General features: G+C 41.8%; 1 protein-coding gene across 4 annotated transcripts in view; it reads right to left on the bottom strand.

Annotated features, from left to right (window-relative positions):
* TIAM2 (TIAM Rac1 associated GEF 2) overlaps nt 1-27,394 on the bottom strand; it is a 170,383-nt gene that overhangs the window by 78,535 nt on the left and 64,454 nt on the right. For 3 of the 4 annotated variants that reach the window (XM_068677152.1, XM_068677155.1, XM_068677153.1), the window contains 3 exons: nt 11,433-11,546; nt 9,190-10,392; nt 2,731-3,166 (listed from right to left, as the gene is read on the bottom strand). In XM_068677152.1, the coding sequence (XP_068533253.1) occupies nt 2,731-3,166; nt 9,190-10,386 (1,633 nt within the window). In that variant the 5' untranslated portion in view covers nt 10,387-10,392; nt 11,433-11,546. Of the gene's footprint in view, nt 1-2,730; nt 3,167-9,189; nt 10,393-11,432; nt 11,547-19,002; nt 19,421-27,394 lie in introns of those variants that run through there. The other variant, XM_068677154.1, reaches the window with a different exon arrangement.

The following is a 27,394-nucleotide window of genomic DNA, read 5'->3' as shown; positions in this document are numbered from 1 at the left end:
GTGCAAAGAAAACCAGTAAACCAAGTCTTCTGCACTCTTCAGCAACAACACTGTACAACCACTTCCACTTCTGCATTTCAGGAAAAAGCAAATTAAGTCCTATTTAAAACTTCAGTATTTCCCTTACGTGTTATCAGAAAGGTAACTAAAGTTATGTTGATTTTTATCCTGATAGTTTACATGGACAAAACCAAACAAATGAGTACATAATAGATGAAGAGCATGAACGTGTTTAGGTGTATGGCACCCCAGATATATCTTTGGGTCAAGCCAAGTGATCGCTAGCAGCAAGTAGTTTCATGAACTCTGACAGAGTTCTAAGATTGATTATAGTCCAAGTATTTTGATCAAAATGTGAAATGAGGGGGGAATTGGAAAGCAATTTCCTTCATTAAAATAAATTAATTGGACAAGACAGATGGGAAAGAGAGTTCCTCGTGTTAAAGGGTTACTAATCAAGCTCGGGTCCTGATCGCCCTGAAAGTGGAGCAAAGGCCTCAGGACATGTATACTTTTAAGTCTGGCAGGTAACCAGATGGTTATAAGCCTTCTGCATATTTATAATTAAACACATCTCACCAGAGTGCAAAGAAACATGCTGTTCTCCATTTGCATATGTGGCTATTTTAAGTCATATTTTAAAATATCTTGGCTATTTAAATTTCCAGAACAAATTAAATACAAACTTATTCAAAATCCTGTATAAGGAAGAACTAACGCAAGTGCCTTGATCTTGATACAGCGTATTACAAAAACAGAACTACGCCTTGATATCCAGACAGGCGAGTTTATTTTGGCATCAGAACTCTCTACAGGACAATAAAGGTATGAGATCAAGGAAATTAGGAATGTATATTTAACACAGCAAACAAAGCGGAGGAGATCCTGTACCACTAATACCGTATCACTCATATGACACAGAAAGCATTATATTTAATACTTCTTATAATGTTAGAAGTTAATAAACCTTTTACAAATAATTTTATTATTTTCTTTCTATGGCTGGGTAGATTCAGCTAACAAGAAGGGATGTGACTTGTTCAAGGTCACCAGTAAGTCAATTTCAAATCAGAGAACTGAAAACAAAGCACCAGACCTCCTTCTCAGAGCACCATAGCTTCATTATCCCCAAAATCTATGGACTACTAGTATATAACATATCTTACAGTTTAACATTTGGCAGGATTGTTAAGAAACTACTTGAATTTTAGAGGAGGCAGATCAAACTCACATTCACACTCCATAACACAAACACATACAATAAAAGGGTGGCATTCAGATACTGTTTTTCCTTTTGTATATACTGCTTGTAAGCATGAATCATGCTATCTGATGATCTGGATAAGTGATTTAAACTGTTAAGACTGCCTACATTTTGATCCTTTGATAACAGGTCTCTGAATTATTAGGCAGAATTGCTACATTCTTGCAAGTTTGCTTCTTTTAAATCAGCACTATCAAGGGTAACATTCTCAGCACTTGCTGTTTGCTGTTCATTTTTCTTCAGGTCTACACCCATGCAGAATTTTGAAAAGGGCAACCTGTGGGAAAGTTGTTATTTTCTCTCCTCCAGTCCCAGATATGCTAGGAAATTATTAAGTTTGATCATTTCCTTACTCATTAACTTAGCATTATATTTACTGAAAGGCAAATCCTTTGGATGCAGTTCAAAAAAAAAGGGTGGGGGGAGAAAAAAAAAAAAAAAAGCTTATGAACTCAGCCGTTAAATTCCTCTTCCTCCCCACAATAGATGTTATTTTCCTTCTCACACTTCCTGACACCTATCCACTTCTTGTGGCACACCTACCTGCTCTATTACTCTGAGCCATCAACGTGTGCTGTTGGCGTAGGGCTAAACACAGTAATCACACAGCAGCCCACTGGCAGCAGCCTCTGTTAAGTGGATTGCCTTCCCACAGGGCTGTTTCATGACAGGGGAAGGTGGGGGAGATGGGAAAGCAGGCATGCTGAAAGGCAGAATTTGCCTGGCAATATTGGGATCAGGCCACGTGAAAGACCATCCGTGGCAAAAGGGAAACTGGTGAGTGCTCGGAGTGGCCTCGGGAGCCAGCACCCCACACTGAGCCCAGGGCGCTGCAGGCTTTCCCCTGCTGCTACTGCTTCTGCCCTGAATGGGACCTCTGTAGGGCAATGCTTTTCTGTGCAAATGACTCAGCATGGAGGCACTGACCTCTTCATTACATTGCCACCTGATGCTCTGGCAACAAACTGACTGTTTTTATGGTAATTTTAATTTTAATTTTACAAGTAAACTGTATAGCAGAGACAGAGAAACAGCATGCCTGTTCCAGGGATTCAGGCACCAGGGACTTTCTGATCCTTGAATTTTGACTTCCCTTGATATATGTCTACCTGCATGTAAGTTATATGTCCTGTATTTTTATCTGTTTCAGTTCAGTTTGGTCTTTGACCTCCAAATATCCCCAAACATCCAAAGAACGCCTAATTCTGTGTGAGTACAGAAACTGGGAAGTCAGATGAAACAATTCCCACTACGGTAGTAAATGCAAGGCTGCACATGCAATACAAAGCACATGAGCAGCACCTCTATTTAGCAGGCTGATTTGGCGCACGCTCCACTTTAAGCGTGAGGGTAGACAGCATAAAGTTACTGGAACTGCTAATAGGACCTGTCATGCATGAAAAGCTGTGGAGACCCAATGGAAACAATTGCTGCTGCCAAGCGAGAGGAGCAACACAGCACTTTACCTTTGAGCGTTACCCAGTACTGCTTCCACTTTCGCCGTGTGACCAGCTCCAGCTTCTTCTCTTTCTGCAGGGTTACCAGTGGTTTGAAGAACAGCCACCCTGCCTTGCGCACCACTCCTTGCTCCTTCTCATACAACAAATCCAGCTGCTCTAACGAGCTGAGGGACTCGCTGCTGGAGTCCTCTGTTTCCGAGGAAGTCTCAGTGTTCTCCAGGTTTGTCCTGCTCATCTCCAGCTCCCGCATGAAGTTTTCATAAATGTTCTGCCTCAGGGCATCGCTGCTGACCGCATTGGTAGACTCGCTTCTCTGGGACAGGACGTGGCTGGAGCCGGGTGACCACAGCAAAGCAGAGAGCTGTGACGGTGCCAGCGTGTCTGTGCTAAAGTTGTCCATTCTGCTGTCAAAGTATTCACTCCCATCTTTACATTTTGGCTCCTGTGCATAAAAGGAAATTGCCAGCAATCAGTCACCAGAACTCAAAGTAAAGACACACCTCGTTTGGCATTTAAATTTGTTGCGTGTTTAGCCACAGTCAATTCCTTCCTCAAAGGCTACCTTTTCACCATGACATCACAGCCTTTATTTACCTCGGCAGCCACTGCCACCACCTCTGCTCGCTCAGCAAACCCCCATTAAAGCCTCACCACTAAGTCAACCGGCCTTGGCAACTCAGACCAGGTTGCATAGCAGCAAGTAGCCTCCAAATTCAGTGGTAACTACTGGGGCTGCTGCTTTCTGAAACCTGATGGGCTCCAGGCAACAGCAGACCTGCCGTCAAGGCTTTCCTTGTTTCTCCACATGAAACTGCCACTTACATGCCTGCCAAGCGGGAACAATGCCATGGCAAGTTTTTGGCATGGCTTTATTATTACAGGGCTTTCGATACTTTGCTGACACTGTTCATGCAAGGCAGCTACCTTCACCTTCAGCACAGCTTGGCTGATTTTACCTCTGCTTTCTCTGTTACACAAAATCTGCACAACCAACACAAAAAAGGTCAAAAGTTTAAAATATTTTAAGCCTGTTAGCATTGACCAACTGACAAAAATCTAATCTAACAGAAGATGCAATTAAAAAAAAAAAAAAAGACAGACAGGCTTGCTGACTGGCAGGAATCCAGTTTCCAGACTGCAGAGGTGTATGTTTTCTGACTTGCTGGAAACCCCACAAGAGCTTGACTGTCTCATCAGGCACCCATGGGCCTTTCCCCTAATTGCATTGTGCAACTTCATCCCTGCATCGAGAGGTCCGGCCAACTTAATTTGAAATACCCAGGCCTGGTGATACGTCGTGCATGACTTCAGCTGTACCTGGTGATATGACTGCTAATACATGCCCAGATCCTGCTGCTGCTTGTCCAAATGAGACCGAGTTGGCAGCTTGGGTCCTGCCTGGCTGAGGCCTTGCCCAGCAACGAGCTGTCCGCTCCCACCTCTCCCAGGCTCCAGCGATGGCCGAGGGGTTCATACCTGGAGTAAACCCCCTGGTGAGAGCCATACCATGCATCACAAGAGGCCACTTGTTGTCTTTCCTACTTGTGTGTTACTGATGCTATTTAAAAGCAAATGAGATCTAAGAGCATATAGCACAAAAAGTCCAGTGCCTTTTGCTGTAGAGAAAATTTAGGATTGTTGCTTGCAACGTATGAGGGAAGAGAAAACAAGAGATGACTACAAAGAATCAAAGCAGCAAAGCTATTAACCTTCGGTAAAAATAGAGCTATTATACTTTCACGCTGTCTCTATAGTAGCATTTATTTGCTCACAGATTTCTGTACACAGATAAAGTAAATAAACCTTGGTCTCCTGTGAGTTGCTCTCACCAGCAGCTTTGAAAGCAACTACTTTTTTATTTCTTTGCTTCCTACTCAATGCTCCTCCAAACTGCAGAGCAAAAGCAGTGCCATGTTTTGATGGTATAATGGCCTTCAGCACACAGCCAGGAGCCACAGCGAGCTCACATGCAGGTGCAAGTGTCACAGGGCAAGCCACTTCTCAAGCAGCAGGACACTGCTGGTGGTGGCCTCCCAAATACCATGCTCAGTTGGAAACTATCACCCGTTATGGTACAGTTAGCTTCAAGTCTGGCTTCTTTGATCACCCTGCCTGGCCACAAGGATGGAATTGTCACAGTTAAGGCAGCACCTCTCACAAACTTCATGGTGTAGTTTTCATCAACGCTCTTGGAGAGTAGCTCGCTGAACATCAGCAGTTTTGCTTTTTAGACAATGATGCCAAATGTGCCTACAGGAAAAAAACTAAAATTCAATGAATGGGAATGCATGTTCTAATATATACAGCTTGAAAAGATACAGACTTCCAGTCAGTGGGGCCTGTGAGAACAGATGAATAAATCTAAGGCATCAATGACAGTAAACAATTTTCCACAGGCAAGCTGAGAGACTGTTTGAAGAAAGGGGGAATCACATATGTAATGTGTTTATGCCCACAAAACGACTGTACAAGATGGATCACACAACTGCACTGGCCATGTGCAGTTCTGTGGGAAACGGGAAGCTTTCTCCACCCTCTTTTTAATTACTGTCACTGAACATGTGTGCCAAAATTTTGTATTTTAATTGTTTGACTATTCTCCAGGAACTGACAGAGTTCTCCAGAAAGCATTAGCATACAGTTTATGGAACATATTCTATTTCTTTCAATCCCAAACCACTAATAAGAAAAGCAAAGAAAGAAGCAGATATAAGAAGGTGACCTCTGTGAAGGGCCATTACTGGAACAGCACACAGGATATAACCTGCCCACCAGCACATCCTATGTTTTCTCAGAAAGGATCTAAAATGAATGAAACTTTGGGATTATACACACTTCACCATGACAACATCACTCGTATTAGTTTTAAAAGAGCAGCACTGGCACAGTCACTGTCACAGTCACGCAGTCTCTGCTGATCCTCAGGGAGGCTGACACTGTAGCAGTATCTGGTCACTGCTGAAACATCCTGACCCAAACTGCTGCTGGGGGTGTTCACCCTGCCGGGTGAGTTTCTGTTCATTTTCGGTCTGTTGTATCTAGCAATGATAGAAAACTACCAGTGTATCTGCTCAGCTGTGTTCAAGCAGATCTCTCAATGTCTGAGATATATCCTGGAATAATTGCAGATAATGCAAAAGATAAAGCGGCTAACTAAGACACCAATTAGACAAAGTGACGCATTTAATAATTAGTTGTAAGGAACAGGGCAGGAAACAATGCAGGCTGTTAAATTCATTAGGACCCAAGCTGAAAGTGGGAACTAATACCTGTTTTCAAGCCAAATAAAGAAGTTACCTCAATTCAGTTTTCTTTTAAATTCTCTTTATACCACCAAATTTCAGTGCTCTGTCTTATAAAAGCCTTTACATTTCAGAAACAATTCCTATAAAGAGGCTACTTACTTAATTCAAGAACCTATCTGCACAGTTGTTTCTGGTGGCAGGATTTTAATTTTGCACAGAATAAACCTGTTCTCTCCATGTTATATAGACAGACGCACGCACAGTTGCATATGGAGCTTACATGACCATCTTTAGCAGGGATGGTTGTGCAACAAGTCTGCCTAAGCTCTGTCCACATATCCATCCCACATGCACCACTCACACCTTGATGCTGACATATACTGTGATAGAGTATCTCCTCAGTGCTGTTTCAGCCAGGATTGAATCAGTGAGGATGGGTCCTGCAGTAGACCACCAGTGATACAGAAAGGGAAGGCATTAGGATACCCTCCTGCAAAGAAAGCTGGGTGATGGCACAGAACAACTGCAAGCCTTTGGCGTGAGACAGAAAGAAAGAAAGACAGTAAGAAAGGCAAACTCAGTTCCAGGATATATCAGATCAAGTCAAGCATAAGGATGCTTCCAGATCACCAGACAGGGCACAGCCTAGGGCTCGTCCTGAATATCCCATATCCAAATCTAGTTATGAATGATTCAAAACAGGTGCAGGGAAAATGTGCCAGAATGAAAAGGAAACAGACTTCCTATCTTAAGACAGAGAACCACAGAGAGTCTGTATGACCCAGCAAAGGTGGTCCGTAAGATACAATTTCTCCCTTTAAATAAATGATAACACATTAAATAATAAGGAAGGATTACTAATGGACAACACCAGCATCAGAATGGAGTGGCCAGGAATATATTTAGTCTGCAAATTAGATGACGAATTCCAAGTATCTGAATAAGAGGGTTTGGAAATGCTTTTCAAGCTGGGGGACAAACGTAACGGATTTTAAGCTGCAATTTGTTCACAGATATGAAGGAGATTATAGTCCACTGCCTTTCCAATGGAAGGGGACTGACATCAACACCCCAGACTGGCCTTGAGCCCCTGTGAAGCAGGAGGCGTGGCCAGCTGGAGGGCCCATCCACCTAGTGCTTAGGCCTGCTGATAGGGAAGTATTCCAGCTTTCACCTACACTCAGCCTAAGTGACTCAGCCAGTTATTAGTAATATAATGAGGAAGGGACACAGTGTTCAGAGCAAAGCACAGGGGCTGCAGTTTCCATGAAGAACAGTCCTATTGACTGGGACTAACCAGCTGCCAGCAGAACCATGCATGGTACTTCTACACTTTTATGCCAAAGGAGCTGGTGAGTGTGTAATTGTCACCACACTACACCACAGCAGTCCCTAGAAAAGATCACAGGTTAATCACAGCATGTGATGCAGAAAGGAACTGACCAAACCTCATGGTGAAGGCAAAACCATAAATAATCCTCTGCCTGCTTTGTCTTACCTGTGGATACTTGTCTGATAAAAATCAGTGCCTATTTACTACACCTTTTTCTAAGAAATCATCATTTCTGGAGCTACGGCTGATTTCCTTCTATAAGAATCAAATTCCATTTTGATGCAATCTCACCAGCAGAATTTCCTCGCTGTGCCTGAAGTCAGCTCAGTGCATAGTGAATTCAAGGCAGCTATGAATCCTGCACCACAAATACCATTCTGAAAATGTCATAGCTAAGTAATACATGGCAAAGGTCTGGGATGCAGAAATCATATGTAAAGCCTGGCTATAAAATCCAGAATAGCTACGGATGTCGAAATCAGTGAAGAATCCTGGCAGAAAGCACTGAGGCCCACTTTATTGATTCCGGTTTTTCTGCCTTCTCTTTCACAGCTGAGTAAGAAGGTGAAAAGACAACATCTGATAAAATACATGAGCATCAACTCACAAAGAAGTGATTCAAATACATGGCTTTTATTTTCATCTTCCCGGTTCTGTAGCCCTTACCTAGGATTTATGCTGGCAAACCATATAGTGACCTCATTTCTAAGCCACTGGAGTTTTACACTGCAGTGACAGATGCCTCAAAGCAGGCACAATACCTGTCCAAATTTCCAATATGGGAGATGGCATTTGCTTTACATGCCACAGAAGGATTGTTATATAATCTACTGCTTAGCTGCTGCCTAAATTGCAGAAGTTGGTGTTCCTCTTAATCTCTGCTTGCCTCTGAAGTAGCCAGCACCCCAATGTTGCTGAAAGGGAGCAGATTCTTCCTTTAGAGTAGCACAGTGATTCTTTCTATGTGAGAAACACCAGGGAAGATTTAAAAAAAAAAAAAAAAAATGTAGTCCCTGCCCTCCAGCTCAGCTTGTGAACTCACACGTAGAAGTCCAGGCATAGTCTGGCATTTAATGAACTGACTTGGGGGCCTACAACTAGAGATGAGAATTTCATTCTTGACCACAGGCATCCTAAATTCCTATTAATGGGATTAGCCTTAAATTCTTCTAAAGAAACATCCTTTCCCTCCCTCTTGCACTCCTCCTATCTCCTCCATACCACCAACTCCTGGCGAGCCAGATGGCAACTCAAGCTCCTCCATCTGGTGAGCTAAGCTCACGCACAGGAAGGAGGAGGGCACCCCATGTAATACCTTCATGGGAGGTAGAGGCAGACCCAGCAAGTCTGGCTGGCGGTCTACAATTGCTCGCCTTGCTAGGGGTGGACCAACAGTGAAACCAAAGCCAGTGGTGAATCACACAATACAAATAGAGAGTATTTGCAAAGATATTTATAACATGCTACGTCTTGAATTTATTTCTACTGCTCCTTTCAAGGTCTTTAAATAATATATGCTGATTTATAGTATGTCTATGTTATATTTTTCATATCTGAAACAAAGAGGGCTTAAAAACTCCAAGTCACTTCATAAATAATCTGATAATTTCAAAAGCTAATTCACTGAGACATTAAGCTCAAATTAACTAAGACAATGCCCAAATACAAAGAGAGAATTTGCATACACAAATATACATCTTTTTGTTCTTGTTGCTGATACTTCACACAATTTCTGGGTTGGAATATTTCATAGAATTCCACAAACTAACAAAGGAAATTATAGTTAACTATTCTGGTAGAAAGGAAACATGATGCAATCATTACATTTATAAGAGGAATCTACAAACCAACTTCAAGACACTTAGTCTTGGGTTTATTTGTTCATACCTGCAACTTCCTTTTCTTCCTTGAGAGACTTCCTGTCCAGTCACTGATGCGTCGCATACGGCTTTTTAACGTATCCTTCTTGGATGCCTCCTCAGTGAGAGGCTTGGACTTTCTGCATGGGAGCGTGTAGGAGGAGTAATGCGCGGGACTTCCCTGCTCTACCCTGGAGGGAACATCAATGTCTGAGGCAAACGAGACACGATTGCTTAGACTGCCATGAGTGTCAATATACTCATCAGACAGCCTGATCCCAGGTGAAGGAGTGCTTTCCAAATTTGTATCCTTATAGAGATCTCGAAGTGAGGAAAGAGATGAACTTTGATTGAAGGTCTTCTTGTTGTCACTTGCTGGGAAACTGGCATGAATGCTTGTGTCCGGAGTGCTCCTGGTCAAATACGGACCATCCAACTCATTGATATCCCCGGCATTTCCCCAGAGAGAGTCGTACCATGAAGATTCAGAGCTTAGCGAACTTCCTTTGCTAGATCGAAGCCTTGAATCAGTAGGTGACAGACGATGGCTTGAAGAACAGTCTGCACTGGAGTTCCTCCTGACATCAAGCAGGTTATTTGACTTAGACTCCAAGGTAGGCGAATATCTCAGCAGCTGGACCGGTCCACTGGACTCCTCGGTCGGTACTTTGTTGTTGCTACTGTTGTGGAATTCAACCCTCAAGCAACCGTCCAGCTTCCCCAGTGTTTTAATGAGAACTTTTGGACTCCTCCTGTCCTCTGATGGGGAGGTTGATGCAAGGCTCTCGTTCTTTCCATAGCAATTTAAAATGTGCCCATTGCATTCTCGGGATGCAGCATGATTACTTCCGGCTTGGAGGCCAATATAGTGGAAACCGTTATCAGGCAGAAACACTGCATTATTTCCTTGGCAGTAGTCCCCTGAGGGATTTGTCCTGTGCTTGGCATGGACACTGCCTTTAGAGACCTTCACTGCAGTGTCACTGAGTCTGGCTGAATAAGGCTGACTGCTCTTGAAGTGCGAAAGGCAACTTCTGGCAAGAGACCTCGACTTGTAGTTTGAGCCACTGTTGGTATGTCCCCATCCATGCAAAGAGCAAGACTTCTCATCTTTAGCATGAATGCTCCGAATTTTTAGAGAGCAAGGCTTCTGCTTGGCACCAGCTGTGGCAGCAGCATGATTTTTTGATCCCTGAAGACTGTATTGGCTTTCTGAATTCCCCATTTTCCACTAAATTAAGAAGAGTTTCATTAGAATCTTTGAACAGAAGACAAAGTGAAAAGTAGCAGACCATTTTTATTCTCTACACAGGAAAGTGCATTTTTTAAAAATGATATGAAACAATTGTTTGAAAAAAGACCATTAAATAGCCATTTACAACATCAAATTCATAATTGAATTTATTTTAGGGGCAGGCTAGGAAAGCCTATTCTCTGTATGGTTCATTACCCCTCTGTTATAAATCTGGAATCTAACTCCATTGAAATCATGTCAACACCTTTCTCCACCCACACCCTTGGCAACATCCTTTTCTTATAACTTACAAAACCTCTGGCTCCCAAGAACAATGGCATAATGAAAGGGAGACAGCAAGATAATCATTACTTAGATGTAAAGTGAACTGTACTTTCAGAGAAATCCCTTTTGCCAGGAGACAAGCAAACTGCAGTTTCAGCTTGACTGGCTTCTGTGCAACCAAGTGTTGCCTCAATAAACTTTTCAGCAAACCCCAGCTTTGTGTTTAAATGGAGTCAATCCAGGAGAAGGAAAAGAAAAAAAAAATGACTTCGTTTGTGAAAAGCCTCATCTTCCATTACAGCACAGAACTGCATTATGTTCTTTCAGCATGGGACAGTTTGGTAGTTCACATACTAAAATACTCTTCAGCTTTTTACTGGATTCGCAGGGAATGACACACAGTGGAGTAGTCAAATCGCCAGAATGAGTTAAGTAAGATTTTGGACCTTCAAAAAGTGTACTCAAAAGTAAAAATGATCCTTCTGTTCTTTTTGTTACTTGGAATGAATCTCTACTCTTTGTAATTTACAGAAACAACATCAAAGCACATTTTCAATCAGCACTATGCCTCTTTGTCAGATCTCAGGCTGTCACTCTTAGGAGGATTTACTGTAGTTTCATCAAAATTTTGCCAAAATAAGCCTTTGTGATGACAGAATCTTATTTTCTAGAGTTTATTTATATTTTAACATCCTAATTTCCATCCCTTACCACTTTTAGCTAAAAAGAACTGTATTAAAAAAGGAACATACCTGCAGGAACTCTCTTAAATGTGGATATGGTTGTCAGTTAGCATGCTTCGCATCGTCTTCGTGGCCAGCCACTACACTTGTCAAAAAAACAAGGTGGTGGTATACATAGGCTCTCTAGAAAACACCAAAAAGACAAAAAACGGCTCTTAATCAAAGAAAACAAACTTTACTCAAGCTATAAGCAAAATGAATAAAAAAAAAAAAAAAAAAAAAAAAAGCAGGAGCAAAAACAGAATGGAGAATAACATTAATACTTGAACAATTGACACTGAATTAATACAATTAAGTCACTGGGTAAATGTTTGATTTTCTACTTCTATCCTTTTCCCCTCTCACTGATGTATTAGCGTGAACTCTGAGCACCCTCCATTTGGTTTTTGGAACACCAATTACAGATCACTGGACTGTGCAGTGATCCACTACAATTCAGACCAAATTGATCAGGGCATATTCTATAAGATCTGTTTATCTTTCCTTGTTCTACCTAAATTCCAGCTGCAACCCCTACAAGTGAAAGGCCACTGCACAACACACTCCACCAAGCACCCAAGCAAGCCCTCTCCTTAGGTTTGTTTGATTTTAAGCTAATCTGCCAGGCAAACACCAAGCACTGCACATACCAACAGGTAGCAAGAGCAAGGTTCTTCCTGGCCATCCAAACATATCAGCTCTTCACTCAGCACACAGATACCATAACTCAAAAAGGATGGACAAAAGCCAAATTTCACAGAAGACAGCAGCTGTGCAGGGACTAAAATGTTCAATACAAGCTGTACAAGAGCTCAGGCTCGGTGTTGGAACGTATATTTTAATTAGAAACCATTCTGAAAAAATACATTACCTGACAAAATATTATTTGCTGCATAAATTCAGTGGATATTGTTCATAATTTTTAGTTGAATAACTATCTAATTTAAAACAGAGTTTTGCCCTTTTTGACTTGTTCTGTGGCATTTTTGTGGCGTATTTGTGGCTCTTCATAAGAACCTTGCAGATATTTAAAAGAATTCACTCGTAACCTAGGTATTTTGTTACCTTACAGGTAACCAAAGGTACAGGTTAGCAATGAAAATTAAAAACAGTCTCAACAGCAAGTTTAGAGAAATGTCAGGAAATAAATAACTTAGAAGAGATATATCCTTTTGGCTTAAGTTAAAGATGCTACAGACCTACAAACACAAAACCATGGATACTATCGCAAAGATATTTGACAAAAGAGGCCACAAATTTCAGTTTACTCTTGAAAACAAAGCAAAAGAAAGAATATGTTTAAATTGTTTACTCTCTAACAATTTGGAAGGTTGCTAGTTAGGACACCCGTACCTTGCAGGTTTGGTATTCCTATGCTGCTAAGTGTACCCATTGATGTAAACAACGTTAATGACATCAAATGTAACAAGCATTGAACAACAGAGACTTGAGATTGAAGGTAAACACAGGACAATACACAAGCTTCATGAAGTCCCAAACTTTTGAACAAATTGCGACCCCCACCCAGCAAAACTGCCTTCCTCAGTCAAGGAGGCGCCGACCACAAACAAGCACAAGTCTGCATTCACAATTCTTCATCTGGGAGCAAAAACTACATTCAACAAGGGGGCTTTGAGGGGCTTATATCTATTCATAAGGGAACACTGAACCCAATTTGTCTAAAGAAACAGGCAAAAAGACCATCTGGTCTCCATAGCAATTGTGCAGTGGTTAGGTAATCCTTTTAACAGAGTGGGTAGCGAGCAAGCTGCTGTCATGAACCTCAGAAGATAGACAGTCAATTCTTCGAGCCTCGAGCTGCTGCTACAGCATCCATTGTACTCGTCTGATCCAATACACAGATCACATAATGGGTGAATGAATAAATTTATCTCAGGGTACAATGTCTACAAAACAGTGTCTCAGTCTGTGCAGGAATCAGTTAGCACTACAACAGAACAGTCAATAAATCCCATAGAAATGGCCCCAAGGGATTTTTCTCAGTATCCCAGCCATCCAGAAAGCTATGGTAGGCTAAACATTCACGCACACTGTAATAACCAACCGCAGCATCTGCGGAGTCGCACAAAGACCATCACCCTGAAAATCAGCTGAGATGCCTTTCTCTTGCCTCACACTTGTGTGGAGCGATTTTCTTTCTGCTAATTACAATAAGGGGCACGGGGGGAGCAGGCTTGCTCTCAAAGGCAGCGTGACACCAGGTCACGGAGGTGGTCAAGGCAAAACTCTGGCTGCACTGTTCCCAAACACTTGCACGTTTTACGCTGTTTTAATTCTGGAAGTTTTAGAAATTACAGTGCAAGGGACTGAGTTCAGCTTCCCTTCTATCTCTGAAAGCAACCTCCTACCCCAGAAGACAGCATGCTTTTCTCTGTTTGTTTGCAGAGGTAGAGGGATAAATACTTCTTGTGAGCAACACCAAGGTCTATGAATATTTGCTGCATTTATAATCAGTATATTTAGAAGCAGCTCACAGCCCCTGAAGATGACTATTAAAAGTTTATTTGCTTTCAATTATAACCACATTCCTTAAAAAAGAAGTTTTTAATCTTCACCCTGGTTCCCCTTGACACATTTAAAAAACACAGCTATGCAAACATGCTAATCCGGGAACCCCACCACCACCACCACACCCAATAATTAACGCAAATCATAACCCCAGAGCTAAAAACGTATTTCCCCACCTTTACAGTCCTGCACATAAAGCCCTCCTAGATGTTTTTGGCTCAGAAAAACAAACACAGAAGCTCAGGAGCCTGCCACCTATATTCCCTCATTAATAACACAGCAGCCAGACTGCCTTATAAATGCTAGAGGGGAAAACATCTTCCTTAGGATCGAGGTGTGTGCACATGTAGGGCAGCTCCCTGCCACTGGATGGGTGCTCACCTCCCCAGCCTTCATCTCTCAAAATAAAGGTTTACAAAGCTTGACTTGCTAACTACATTACAAGCTAAACTGAACCATAACAGTAACATTCCAGTATTAGGTTTGCTTATGAGATAACTAGGATTTTTTACATTATGAATTGGTGGCAAGTTTGAGTCAAAGGTGAAGGGGCTCCTGCGCTGCTCTGGGCTGCTACACCAGCAGTGTACACCAAACGCAGTTTTGCTGCTGCCAGCCATCTGCTTCCAGTACTGTCATACTCACCACACTAAGACTTTCTAAAACTACAGGTTAGAAAACCACAAACTCCAGACTGACGGGAGGTGAGCACAAAGACGTAAGTAGACTGAATGCTCTGCAACCACAGTGAGTATCAGACAGTGGCCATACACCAATGTGCAGAAAGACAAGAGATTGTGGTAGATCTCCCTAGGGAGGTTCTGATTTCTGGAGTGACAACGTCATCACCCAGGGTGTTGTAAGAAATCAATTATGTAAGCTTTAGCAATGGTAAGCTTTAACCTGGAGAACGAAGTTATGTTCTGGAGACATGAAGCCATGCACCAAAGCTATGGCTGCTGTATTTTGACACCTTTTTTCTCTGGATGGCTGGTGACAGTGAACCATCACCCATAGATGTGATCTACATCAGAAGATGTGATCTGGATCAAGTGAACTACAAACTATTTAATCCCTGTTGAAGCTTTCCTGCGAATCCACTGGTGAGATGCAGGGAAGTTGATTCTCACTCCCCTAAACATGGCATTGGTGCAAAACTGCTGAAAGCAACAACTACAAAAGAGCGTAATAAGGGTTGGTCAAGATTAGGATAACGTTATCTGTCAATATCAGCTGTCCCCTCTACGGGCGGGACACCTCTGAGAGGGTCACTGAACCAGTTCCCTACTAGCTGCCACCATGCACAGTCACTCACAGCTGTCAACTTGGGTATATACGTTTGACAAAGAAAGTCAAGGTTTCAACTCACCTTGCAGTGAAATCAATACTATTACAAAGGGCCTTTATATATGAAGGGCAGTGAGTATATCCCACCACATACCCTACAGTAACGAAGAAAGAGGAAGCAGGCAGAGTCATGTATGCTTTTTGTTGTATTTGGAAAACCTATTTCCAAAAGGGCACTTCAGGACTCCTCTCCCAGCTGCCGCGTGTGAGTGTAATATTCACCTCCTGAGCAAGCAAGGTGGAGTGGGAAGGTACAGAGGGGAGCATGGAGGAGAAGAGAACAGGAGGTGCCAGGGCCCTGCAAAGACGGCTGCTCTGGGTACGTGTTTCATACGGGCACCACGGGAGACTGTCATCAGGATTTGTGGAGCTGTGATAATGGAGAATCAGAAAGTACTTCAGAGAAAGAAGAAATGAAACAGAACCCCTCCTCATTTACACGAACTGACCAATTTGTCATTTCCTTTTCCAGTTAAACATACTGCAGGCTGTGATGCAGAGCACCTACTTTCTGTATATACATACATATGTGTATGTATATATGTATAGCCAGAAAAGTTTTTTTAATTGACCAAGCAATTCCTGTTTTTCCTTTTTTCTTTCAGACAATTTCAACATTCTCTAATGCCTTACCCCAGGCTAAAAGGCCAGCCATTTTAAATGGCTTTTGAAGCCTTAGATATTTTAAATAATTATCTTTCAGATACTGACCTGTTCATAAGTTTTGCAAAGAATCGACGTGCTCAGTGAATTCTTGCAGGGACAGAGAACTGAAGATTTAAAGTTTAAATTAACTTTTAATCTACTTTGGTTTTTAATATGAAAATAATAGAGAATGCTAGAACGTAAACCTGTCCTCACCTTCCCACATGGCTGCATATCGACGGGCACACAGAACTAATGAGGGAGGAACGATAGCACAACACTGAAGCTGGATTAAACATGGAGTTTCTTACTGGAAACAATTTACTGTATTTTTTAGAACTACGCACTTTGGTCACATGCTCCCACAAATCAGAAGCAGATTTCTTATTCCTGCAATCTCAATCACATTCCTATTACAAAAATATACCATAATAATTGTACCGTAGTATTCTTGGCAGGATATTTTGCATTATATACCACTGAATTCAAAGAATGAATAACCCAAACACCACAAGTATGTCCTTAAAAAAATTGGATAATTTTGCCTTAAAAATCCAGTTTGAATCCAAAACTCCTCACTCACTCATTAGTCTCTAAAGAATTATAGCCTGTATAGTTATGGTATTAGAAATTACTTAGTAGCTCACAGATAGAATGAAAAACAATATTTTTTCTCATTAAACATAGTCATCATGACCTTAGAAAATCTGTTTTATGCTGTTCATCATACCAACATCGCACACAGATTTTTCACATTTTAAACAAGAAGGAGTCAATCCCCTTTTCTGGTTCCTTCTCTTAAACTAAGATTGATGCCAACAGGTCTATGCTGCATCACAGGTATATCACATCAGAATGACACATCTCACCTGGGATACGATTCCTTCTTTTCTTCAACCCATTCTTCTGGGTCCAAGGCATTGGCAGTTTAATTAGATTAGGCCTTACAGCTTTCAAGTTAGAGCAATATGGAATGTTGAGTCAAGCCTGAAGATCCTTATCATATTATACCAATGCTGATACAATCTAAATCTCTAGAGACGTATTTTTCTTGGCAGGAAAAACAAATTTCACCATTTGTAAATGTTATTGAATTTATACACAATGGCTAAAGTGACCATCTATTTAAATAAAAGCCATTAAGCTTTTTTTTTTTAAAAAAAAAAAAAATGGAATGCCAGCTCACACCTTGGCTTAATGCAGTATCTGTAGTAGTTAAAGAGTTGATAAGTCAAAGGGTCTATTTCCTGCCCTTGGAGGGGAAATGAACTCAGTGATCTGAAAGGTCTTTTCTTTTCCACCTACTCTGGTTGTGAGCATGCTGGCAGACCCTGAAGCAGACTCGCATGGTGCTTTCAAGGGATTTCCAGGACTGAGGCCTCGGGTGGGGAGGATGGTACATCCAAAAGGGGCTGAGATGCTCCACACAGCCGCAGCTTCAGGGACTGAGACCAAGCAAACCCCCCAGAGGTCTCTGCCTCAACAATCCTTGTAATAATGGCAGGAGGAGAGTCTGGAGCTCTGTGGCTAAACGGTAAATCTCAAATCCCAGTCAGGAACATCTGCTCTCCTCCTCTTTTATCCCCTTCAGTAACCACTTTAGCAACCACCTCATGCTATCAAATACAGCCCCAGTGCTGATCTTTGGGCTGAGAGATGGAGCCTGCCACCCATGACACAACTCGCCTCACAGCAAGGAGGGGAAACCACGCTGCATTTGGCGTGGTCTGTCCTGCCTCTCGGTGTACACATCCACAAACATCTGAGGGTGCTGACGCCAAAGTAAATGCTTTCCCACCGCTGGCCCTGGGACTTCCTGAAGAGGACAGAGGATCTGGGGCTCAGTCACCGGAATTTAACTTGAGACGGGGTCCTTCGGAAAATTAAAAGCAGATCTTGATTTTAGCATGCCAAGAGCCCTGCAGCAGCAGCACAGTTTAGGGCTTACTTTCCTGTACCTCCGTGGTACCAGCATGTTACTCACACATTACAAGAATAAAAAGCACGCTAAGGATTACGTTTCCTTGCTAAAAGATTCACTTTGTAGCTTTACAGCTATAGAAAGCGCCAGTTCTCCCTTCCATGACATACAGATACCCTTTCCTGTTAAAGCTGATCAGATTAAAAAAATTCCATCCCTTGCCTCTAACCAGCAATTTGCTATACATTGTATAATTTTACCAAATCATCCACTCCAAAGGGAACGAAAGGCATGATTTCCAGAATGAAGTATGAAGTCACCAGAGTACAAAATTAACTCAGTGACCACATCAGCAAGAAGCATAAACAAAGTGGCAAACTTTGGTTGCATTGCACAAGCAATTAATCACCTCCCTCTTAAAAAAGAAGAGAGGAAAAAGAGACGCTTCTCTATTTCTCCAGCATTTCCCTCTTTTCTTTTTTTTTTTTCTTAAATTTTCCTGTGCGACTGAACATAGTGTTTGCACAATTTCTGTAGAGTTATGTATTTAAAATTTAAGTAGCATTAAAAATCTTTGTAGAAAGATCAAAACCTGTTCAGGACCTACCTCTGCCAGAAGCAGCAGCTCTGCTTTTCCACATCATCCCAGTTCAGAAGTAGCAGTGGCGCTGACTGAAACATTTTCCTCTAATGCTTCACAAAAAAACTATCCAACCTTTGCTTGGGTACGCTGTCTATGTATTGAGAGTTAACTTTACATTTTGGTGAAAATAGAATCAAAAATATAAAAGATTTGGAGGGATTATGAATCATATTTTATTAGTAGAGTCACTTTTAACGTTGCAGAAACTACAACACTGAACATACTTTCTAATACTTTGCCTTGGAAAAAATCCGTCCGTGCTGCAGCAGAGCTGTAAAATGATACCGGCGGTGGTTTATTTAGCAATTCAGGCAATCGGCTTTGACAGATGACCAGCGAGAACTGTTTTCTGGAGGCAAACCATTCATCTTAGCACAGCCTGCGACGGCAGAGGAAGCGCGGTGGCTGGGGGCTCAGGCACGACATGAGCCCACTCTGCTCTCCAGGCTTGGAGGGGGATTTCTCTCCTCTCCTCCCCTCTCCCCAGCCCAAGCCCCCTTCCCGCTCCCACTTACCTCCCCTGGCTGCCAGCTTCAGCCTCTCAGCCCCACATTCTGCCTTCGGGACACACGGACACACGCAGACACACCGACTCTCCCTGCCCCAGGCAAGCCAGGAAACTGTGTCTAACACTTCCAAACGCTCAGCTCAGCCGTTGGGAACTAAAAACAGCCCCTGCCCGCGCAAGGCTGGATGTATTTTTGTCTGCAGGCTACACACCCTCCTCCTGGTGCTCAATTTTTTCCATTGGTGGAGCAGCACGATGCAGGCTTCACCAGAGGGTGGTTTTCCACCGGCCGCCCGAAGTGGTGCCGGGAGCAGCCCTCATTGGGCTCTCGGCCGACCCCGCGTGCCACAGCCACCGCCAGCTTCCACAGAAAGGATGCTTGTCCGAAAGGAGCTCTGGGGTCTCTGATTTTCTCTCTTTGTTTGGGTTTTGTTTGTAGTCCTTCTTCCCCCCCCACTTTTAAGCTCATTAGGAGTGAGTAGGTATTCCCAACGTCCTTGGGTGAGTCGTCCTGGTGAAAACCTACCGCCCAAAACCACAGCAGGAATGTCACAGTCATGAAAACCCTCTCTTAAGAGCAGCTCTCAGTCGCATTTAACGTATCTACGCAACAGCATCATGTATACAGCTGCAAACTAACACTCTTCGCTGCTGCTTTCCTCTGCCACGCTCCTTATAGTGTCATATGGAGGGAATTAGTTGCTTTTTTAATAACTAGCCTCAGATAAAACCAGTCTCTTTAGATGCAAATGACATCTCCAAGTTCCAATATAGGGAGCTAGGCTGTTAAATCTGCAGTTAGGCGCATGAACAATTGCATTGTTATCAGAAGGGATCAACACTTCATTGATTGAAGCAACAGTTGGTGAATGAACTCAGCCAAAAAAACAAGGCACTTATTCAATTATCCTAATAAAATTACAGGGTCACATTTAAGTGCCAAGCATGAAACTCTAGCCAAATTATATTGCAGATGATGTACTAAATCAAAAAGAAACACATGAACACTCTAACAGAAATCATCAGAAACCCATGAAAGCCCCAAATCAATATTTACGTCCACAAAAGTGAAATAAATATTTGCATAGTAACATAGGAATTGCTACCTAGCAGTGGACTTCTGTTTCACAGTTTCCAGTATCCTGTCTCACTGGAGAGGAAACTCCAAGACTCAGCAGCTTTGGCATAACTGAGAATAAAATTCTAGTTAATCTCCCAAGCACAGTTAAAGTTAACTTCTCCACTCAAAAATAACAACTCAAGTCTTTTCTAAAACTTCCAAGGTTAGCAACATTAGCAATGAATATGCTTCAACTCCACCAACCTCAGTTAAGTTTTCTGTGAATGAGTTCCACAGCTTAGTTTTTGTAAAAGGCATCAGAGCAGTACAAAACTTAGGTCTGTACTCCTGGATCTATGCCCGAATGTATGTCTGGGAGCTCCGTGTCTGCTCATCGTTCTGGTGACAATTTCACTCTCTGTGAAACGCAAACTATTTTCTCTTTCCTGTTCCTGATACAGTTGTATTCTCTTCACTTAGCCTTGCTGTGGTCCAATGACTTCCATAACAGGCCAGATCCAAGACCTGGGATTAGTGTCATAAGCCATGTGGAAGTAATGACAGCTCCTGAGCCAAAGCACTGGGTCTCTCTCAGGAGCACTGGTTGGCCTCTGCTCCCACCCCGGTTCCCACAGTCCTGCATTTCTCCCAGTAGCCCTTAGTAGATTAAATAAGCCACGTCCATGTGATTCCTTCAGAAAGGTTAACATCCGCTCATCTCTGCAGCCTTTCATCAGCACCTGTTTTGCTGAATTTATCTTTCTGAAACATGGATGTTCAGAAGTATAAATGCTATTCCCAAAGATTCCTCTCGAGCACCTTGTACAACAACAGTAATTCTTCCCTAGCACAGCCAAAAATACCTGGACTGACACATCCTAGGTCCCAGCTGAATCACGTTAGTGGCACACAGTCTTCCAACAGTGGATAATAAAGCTGCCTGTTCTGTTCCCTTCCTCTTTCGTTTTCAGAGGGTCACTCCCAAACATCAAGAGGCAATTTTGCTATTAGTGCAAAGCACTCAACCCTGCACTTTCTCCTTTTCCAAGTTCGTTGTATTTTATCATTCCAGTCCTTGGGGTCACGCAGCTCTTTCCTACATTATTTCTAAACCACCTCTATGTTTACTACGTGTCCCACTTTGTATCAGCCAGTGTCACCAACACATAGCCATTTGTTGTGGCAAGCCCATCAACAATTAGTTTGGTCTTAAGACCCCATTCAATACCCCCAGCTCTTTCATTATTGCCCACCTCTAAAGTACTGACTTTAAAGTACTGACTACTTTTAGTGTACTGGTATTAGATGTTGAAGGTGTATTTTTCTGACTTCTACTTGACTTACCTAGAGATGTAACATCCTCCACCTCAGGTGGCTACGCATGCCTTTCCTGATCCTCCAGGACTCCTCCGCCTGTCCTGCTCCTAGGGAAGCTCCTCAGGAAGTATGTGAGTTGGGCTGCCTGGGCTTTGTCACAGACTAGGTCATGGCTTACAGCATGAGGGTCCTTCTTTGTTACAACCCCCAAAGTAAGTCTCCACATCCACCTCCTCCTCCTTCTCTTACCCACTGCGTTGCCATTATCAGCTTGTGACAACCTGATAATGAAATAGCCTTTGGAGATCAACAAGGAGCAAGCAAGCTACATGCTGCCCACAATAGTTTAATCTCTTAGTAATATCTGAAGTATTTATGTGCCTCACACACTTCCATAAACATATCATCATAACACTGCTGGGATGGAGAAAGGTACCATTATCCTACTTTTCTAGAAAACTGCTGTGTCACATAGGAAATTAAAAGGTATTTCAGTACAGTGCGAGGAAGCTATGCAGCTTGTGTTACTGCGTGTCTCTGCTAGCTTAATGGCTTGTAACATCTCTGTTTTGCAGTAAAAACAAACCGTAGGATGTGCACAAAAGTCCATAAGGGAAGCAAAAATACAAGTTGTGCCTTTGGTAGCTGGTGGCTATATAAATGCTCTAGATTAACATACAACCCTCATAACATATTTTAAAGCATATGTTCTACAGAATGCTTTAAAGCCAAGAACTTATTTTTATAGATGGAGATACATGAATTATCCAGATTAAACAGACAGCTATTTAAACACATTTTTACACTGCTTTTACACTAGGGACATGTTCAGATTTCACTTTGAAGGTGCTAAGAGATCCCATTGTCACCACTGTTTTGTTTCCTAAGCAATGGAAATCCACTAAGAAAAACACAGAATGCAGATGTCCCTGGCCTCCAAGCTAAGAAAGGACACCCATCTCTTTTATGCTGAAGTCAGCCTACTGTTACAGAATGTCACCCCTATAAAATATCTTTTCCTAGAAACAGTGCGGTCTGTTTCTGAAAGACTAGTTCTCTACTTTGCCTCCTGCCCTCCCTGCCATGCATACCTGACAAGGACAGAACAGACCAGCATACAAGCCCTTGATGAACAAGGTTCCTTGGCTGATATGCAGCAGAATCAGACGGGCACGTGCAGCCAGGATTCAGTACCTTGCTGATTACAGCTCAGCCACAGACTGGTTGATGTGCACAGAGATTTTGCGCGGAGTTCAGGGGTTAACTATAAAATTTTCCCCACTTTGTCTCCCAAAACAAAATGCTTATAGGAGTTAAAGATGTCTGGAGTAACAAATCAGGCTTCCCAAACAGAACTCTAACAGAGCTCTCAAGAAAGCAGGGAAGTTGTGCTATGCAAGGTGTAACTAAGCTGCTAAAAAATAATTACATGTTATTGTCAACAAGATAGCAAGCAAGCATGATTTAGAAGCCTTGTTGATTTCACGACTAAAACATCTGAATCATGCAACATCTGATAGAGAAATGTTCTCATTAAACCACACTCAAGGTCTGTCCTTGGTGTCTTTGGCCCTGGAGGAGAACAGCAAGAAATGAAGCAGTCTCCCATTCACCCTTGGTGAAGGAAAACCCTACACCATACAAAATTCCTCCAGAAGACATGTTTGCAATTTCTCTCCTTTCTGCAAACCAGTGCTCAAACCCTCAGCTTCCTGGTGTGATTTCCATATGTTTGTCAGCTAGGAGAGGACATAAATGATTAATTGAATTTTATTACTTAATTACAATTTATTGGAACTTGGGAAGAAGACAAAAAGGAGACTATGCATTAGCACATGCCTTGTCTCCAGAGCTCACAGAACCAAAAAGGACATTTCACCTACTGAATGACAGCATCAACGTACCTCGAACAGCTCCGTCTGCAGGTCAGAATAGATGTTAAGCTATGAAAACTGGTTCAGATGGGGAAAACTTTATAATTTCATCTATAACAGAGACTTACAGTGCTCCAAATGGCACTGGTGGAGGCTCCTGTGCTCTGTGAAATACTGTAATACAGGAGATGAAAGAGATGCTCCCCATCTCCACCTCCTCATGGAGCCAGCATGCCCTCGCCCAATGCTTGCTTGTCCAAGAGACACCGACGCACACCTCATTCCTCTTGAATGGGTTTTCCCAGTGTCCAAAAGGGGACATTTAAGGTACACAATAAACCACAGCTGATGTTTAAAGAAAGACTTTTTTTTTTCCTTTATTTTATAAAGGTTCTTTAGCGCTGTTGCACACGTGAGCTTACTATTTGTTGTTATGAGCTATTTTCAAGTGAGTTATAGAGAACAGTTGGGGAATCTAAGTGCCTCTGGTTACTGTCTTATTAATTTCGGTGTAATTAAATGAAGAAAGATAAAGCATGACCACGTGATAGCAGGGCATGTGGCAGAAACACTACTGAAAACTAGAAAATCAATTAGGAGAGAAAAAGAGAGGAACTATGCAGCAAACCCACCTCCTCCATTTCAATGACTGAGCATAGCAGATGAGAGAAACCAGCCTGCAATGATCAGTACTGCTTACAAACAGCCCTAGCTCTGCTCAAAATCAGCACCAAATACTAGCAGGCCACACGGAGCTGTGAGCATCTTCCCTTCCCTGGCGAAGAATGACAAAGCTCCTTTACTAGGGGGGCAGCACTGTCACCACAGGAGGACATGTCTGAGACCAACGTGGCCCTCATAAGCCCTGGTAGCTATTGCTACAGAGAGGCTCACCCTGCATGGCCTGAATGGCTGACATCTTTTAATTTTCTTTTTCCTTCCAAAGCTTTGCTTCTGAAGAACAAGGTGATATACCAGATCAAGACAAGGATCCCTTTCTGAGTAATATTTACTACTTTCCATACCACAAGAGCAGCACTGATGCATCTTTTTTGACAAGTATGCTGTTTCAGGGATGCATTTTTTTCAATAAACAACTGGCAGTAAGAAATCTTTGTTAACTAGGGAACTGTTAATTGTTTCTTCCTAACTGTAATTAAAAGTTGTTCAACTACAACAGGTAGGAGTAAACATGCTCTCAATTTAGGACCATTCCTATGCAGGGACTCAAATGCAAAATGGAAAAAAAAATCTATCAAAAATATGACCAAAAACATTTTAAAAATACATTAGGTTAAAAAAAAAAAATAGAAATGAAACCTTCACACATGCTGTTAAAAAAAGCACATGTCTATTAAACATGTAAAAATATTTGAAGGTGGAGTCATTTGTCACAAGAATATACTAGGAGCTCTTACAACATAAATATTTATAAAGCACAGATGTTATTTCACATAGCATTGCTGCCATAGCTTGTTCCATTAACTGATCCAACAGACCAGCTAATTACTTGTGCAAGACTGACTATTTGCTATCACCCATTTAAGACAGAAGCACAAACATTTGCAGGAGGCAGGGAAGATATAAGGGGTTGTTTTCTAACCAAATATATGAAATAATGTTTCATTATAATACTGATTATGGTTTCATCAATTAATTTAGAAAAAATTGCAGGCATAAGTATTATTATAACAGGATAAGTATGCCAAAGATTCCAAGAAAATGACATCAAATCAATGTTTGCTTCAATAGCATGCACCAAAAGGCATACAAAACAGATTTTATTACATAATGAAGTTTAACTAAAGTAGCTCTGCATGGGCATATGATTTTATAGGAAGTTTCAAGACAGATTTTTTTCCATAAAATCTTAGATCCTAAGGTTATATGAGATACAACAAATTCAGTTTAAAATACATCTAACCCTTCTGTTTGTAGAGGGCTTGAAAATAATAATAATAATAAAAAGATTAACACAACAGATGGAATATTAAAGAAACCCAAGTAAATTGTTGGTTTTTGTTTTTGTTTTTTTTTTTAAGCCTTGATTGTTGTTTCTCGTTGTTAGCTGGCAAACATAGTTAAAAGCAGTAAATCACAATGTTTGGAGATTACAATATTATTCAATTAACAGAAAGAAATACCAGGGTATAAAAGCTAGAGCAAATCTGGCCAACATGTGTTGATTATACCCACACGCACTGACTAAAGGGAGCGATGCACGGATCTTGTAAGTCGCTGCAAAGATATTTGCCTGCAGCAGAACTAACAATAAGAACAAGTTCAACATCTGCCAGTGTGTCCAACTGCTCGACAATTTTTCTGGTCAGAGGGGGCATTGTTTAAGTTGACAGGTTCCTAATGGTCTGAATTATTTAGCTATTCTCCAAAGACTCTTTCTACTCATTAGAGGGGAAAATGCGAAACAACACAGGCAGGGTTCCCTTGCTCCCCAGGAGCCGATCATGCTAATTGAGGAGAACATCACAATGTGTCCCATTTTAATCACATGAGTTAAGCAGGCAAGGAGCTTCCATTATCCCTACCGTACAATAAAAGACCGAGGCGCCGGCTTCTGCAAGGATGCACACCACAGTATATCAGCTCAACTTTTGTTTTTTTTTTTCACTTTGAACAAAGAGGACATATGTGGTTGGTAAGCACTGCACCTACCAAGCAAATAAGTAAATTCTGTTAAGGAGAAATTCGAGGAGAGGGGGCAAAGAAAAAGCTATTTATTGATTTTTCTTCTCGGCTCTCACATGAGAGATGACAAGCATAAATAAACTAATAGAGCAGCATGGGAGGTTACAGCAAATGGCACTCCTACTTACAAAGCCAGATCATTCAAAGACATTCCCAAGTCTAGTGTCTACAGAAATGAAGGGGAACACTACCAGTGAGGGAGCAGAGTAACAGCAGCTTTACTTTTGATGGATTATTTCTCAGCCACTTATCTTAACAGTAATCAAACACATTCTACAGCAGTAACTATCTCACGTAATCCTAGCCTTACTGAACATGGGAAAAATGCAACAGTTTCAGAATCAACAGGACTGTGATTCTTTTTTTTTTTTTTTTTTTTTTCCATGGCATCAGGAGACCTCTAGTAATTTGGAAACACTTCAAAATTGCAGCACCTGAACAGAGTTCCTCACAGAAACTTGGTAAGGAATGGCAGTGCAGTAATTAAGCATGTCTGCAGCACAACTCTATTAGCAAAACACGGACCATGTGTGAGAAGAAAGAGATTTACGCATGCATTCAAAGGCTATAGAGGAAGACATGTAAATATTTAGGAGATTACCATATGGAACACGACAGCTATATGGAATAGCCAGTCTGATGGAAGGACAAATGGAGTAAGGAGATTCAAAATTAATATCATTACTTCTGTTCCTAGGCAACCACAATATGGATAAGAAATAGAAAAGATAAATTACCTTAATGCTTATAATAGGAGTTCAAATATTCAGGAAATTCCTTTTCCATTATTTAAAATGATGCTACAGAGATAAACCTTTCAATTAACATGAACAGAAATTAAGCCACTGGTTTACATACAAAATCTATATTTTGTCATCTGTGTGTAAACATTTCCAGAAACCGAAGATTAATTCAGCAAGCTAAATGGGAAGACATAAAATATTTTGCCGGCATGACACTGTGAATAAATAACTAAAAGCCCCAAAAAGCAAAGAGACAACACGATACTGGCCTATTCAACCATAAAATTCATTTCCAATAACCACATTTCAGCATGCAGCTTAGATCGTATGTAGCATTCTCTTGTTTCAGAGCATGCAAGATTGATTATTATGGGCTCAATTGTCCCATACACAGGCAAACAACATGTAAGGAATAATTAAATCAGCAAGACTCCCCCCACAGAGCCTCCTACACATGCTTACACTCAGGCAAAGCAGAGGTGGGGTCTCTCCCATGAAACAAAAGTGCAGGATTAGGCTAGAAGCCTGAGACCATCTGCACAAAGTCATGTGGCCAGGGATTTCCTCTTCCCCTCACTGTGCATAGGGCATCCTTTCTCACTTCTAGTCTGAGCCGCACGGGGGGCAGCCAAGCTGGGCTTTAGCTCCCGGCCCAGGGACAAAAAGGAATAAGGGACTGGGGGGTTTCTGAGGTCCTCA

The sequence above is a fragment of the Anas acuta genome, chromosome 3, assembly GCF_963932015.1.
Source record: "Anas acuta chromosome 3, bAnaAcu1.1, whole genome shotgun sequence".
Lineage (NCBI taxonomy): Eukaryota > Metazoa > Chordata > Aves > Anseriformes > Anatidae > Anas > Anas acuta.
This window is presented reverse-complemented; position numbering and strand designations above follow the sequence as displayed.